Raw genomic sequence first — 2,512 nt, forward strand, 5'->3', positions numbered from 1 at the left:
AGTACAATGATATAACTCTATGATGATTGGTTTGTTTAGGTACCAGCAGTGACTCCTATGTGTTACAGTATGTACACGAAGCAACCCAGCACGGCTACAGGTCGGTATCTGTCATCAGGTTGTAGCACTCAAATTAAGGTTACTGTCGATCTCTCATCCTAGCCAGTTTTTGATGATAAATGTCAAATGTCAAATATTCAAATTGACAATTCCCCCACCCCCAACCCCCCAGGTGTTTTTAGAAACATTTAATTAAATACTAATATTGGGTGATGATGAGTTATGTTTTGATGAAAATATGATATGCATATTACAACCTGCACATTAAGAAATCAATACCACATCTACACACTTATTTATTGCCCGAGTGGATACACGACACTCCGGGTAACGCTCTTGTTAAATGTATCTATACACACAATGTGCTTGTACTGTCGGAGACGACATGAACATGTGTGGTTTTACCTCGTATGTTATTTTTTTTTGTATTTAAGAAATTGAAAATGGTAGACTGATTTAAATTAGTGTTTGAATTATTCCAGTGATTTTAATATACACTGTGTTTTACAAATTTATATAAAAAAAATCATACTTTAAAAATATCTTCCTATCTAAAACTACCAAGTTGAACATGTTTTCATTTTTAGAGGTGTTTCAGTGACTTTTGTACAATCTACCAATGTTTTCTGATGTGCGGTTTGTACCTGGAGACTAGCACCCTTTGAGTGCTACTCACAGCTATAGTTGCACATTCTATAAAATGGTATTTTATATGGTCAACAGCTAATCGTATTGATTAAAATTTAATCAAACATATCAAATAACCAATTTACATTGGTATTAATATGTGTTAATATTAACACAAGTATTATTTTTGCAATATTTTTACTAAAATTGTGACTTATGAAGTTTTATCAAAATTTGAACTGCAGTGAAAATTAAGTTTTCCTCATTAATTCAGCACTACTGATTGGTTACCGTTTGTTATTTTAATGTAGCACTCTAAGGGCACTCCACTCGGGCAATAAATAAGTGTGTATATGTGGTATTGATTTCTTAACCTGCAGGTTGTAATATGCATATAATATTTTCATCAAAACATAACTCTTCACTAGATTGAGAAAGCATTGTTAAGGTAGTAATTATATCATTACTCTCCTGTTTTAGTGTTCCACAGTATATTTCTATCAACACAATTATACGGGGATTCTTTACTTGAGCAAATGTCCATTGAAATCTTGTATTGTTAAAGTTATACATAAATTGGTGATTCACAAGTAGTGCCAAACAAGATAAAATAAGAACACCACCAAAATAACATAATACATTATACCAGGCATATATCTTCAGGATAGATTGAAGGCCATTTTTAGGTCACCTGAGCTTTGCTCGAGTGACCTATTCTGATCGCTTTCCGTACGCCCTCGTGCGTAAACTTTTTGCATTTTCAACTTCTTCTCAAGAACCAGTTGATAGAATTTTTTCAAACTTGGTCAGAATCATCCTTGATAGATGAGGCTACACAATTGTAAAATTAGGATTCCTACCCCAACCCCTGGGGCCAGGGTGGGGCCCCAAATGGAAAATTAAACAATATTTAAAAAATCTTCTTCTTCAGACTCAGAGGTACTACAGTCATTTTCTCTGCATGGATGGAAAGATCATCTGGGGCTTTATTTAAATTGTAAATTTCAGGAGATATTAGCCAGGTGGCATAGGACTAGTAGTTAGCGCCTGATAATGCAGCTCCTGCGAATTCCTCAAAATTGTATTGATTAATAATGTATATGCTAATTCTATTGATTGTATAAAATTCTATATCTATGTACTGTAAAGCGCTTTAGAGTGGCTTATTCTAGCTAGAGAGGGTGCTATATCAAATGTTGTATAGTAACACTAAGCCAGTTATGGGTTTGTACATTGTATAATGATACTGAATGTTATGTCCATGGAATACTAACTACAATCTTAGTGTTGATTGATGTTTTAGATCAGTCGTGTTCAACAACCGCGGCAATGGGGGAATCAAACTTCTGGTGAGTGTTCATATTGTGTGCTGATCACACCACATATTAACAGGAGATCACATGTCAAAATTCCTTGTCACATAATGTTCTATGTTATCCATTGACTATACTGATTGGTTTTAAGTTTCAATTGTTTATATTGTAACGTCACGCCTAGGACAAGTACATGACGTCATAGACTTACGCACTGGAGTCAATATGGCAGCTTTGTTTATTTCAAGGTTGCATGAAAATTGTTGTTTTACACGAAAAAAATGCCACAAATCTTGATTATGTGATAAAAACAATTTTACACTCGTCACAAATTTTTCATTTTAGCTTGCCAGAGGCTCCCTTAATTGAAATATTCTTAGACTCGTTTCATAAATCTTATATCAAGTGGAAACTCATGTAAGATCCTATAAATCTCTTTCAAAATACACATGTACAGGGAAAAAAAACCACACTTGTACATGTACTTAGCTCCACACCTGTACATGTACTTA

General features: G+C 34.0%; 1 protein-coding gene across 1 annotated transcript in view; it reads left to right on the plus strand.

Annotated features, from left to right (window-relative positions):
• Positions 1-35: 35 nt before the first annotated feature.
• Positions 36-2,512, plus strand: part of LOC110460252 (phospholipase ABHD3-like) — a gene marked incomplete at its 5' end in the record, with an annotated part of 25,658 nt that continues 23,181 nt past the window's right edge. Inside the window, 2 exons of the mRNA XM_021513070.1 lie at positions 36-100; positions 1,991-2,036. Coding sequence (XP_021368745.1) covers positions 36-100; positions 1,991-2,036 — 111 coding nt within the window. The remainder of the gene's footprint in view (positions 101-1,990; positions 2,037-2,512) is intronic.

This window comes from Mizuhopecten yessoensis, unplaced genomic scaffold (assembly GCF_002113885.1).
Source record: "Mizuhopecten yessoensis strain PY_sf001 unplaced genomic scaffold, ASM211388v2 scaffold10339, whole genome shotgun sequence".
NCBI lineage: Eukaryota > Metazoa > Mollusca > Bivalvia > Pectinida > Pectinidae > Mizuhopecten > Mizuhopecten yessoensis.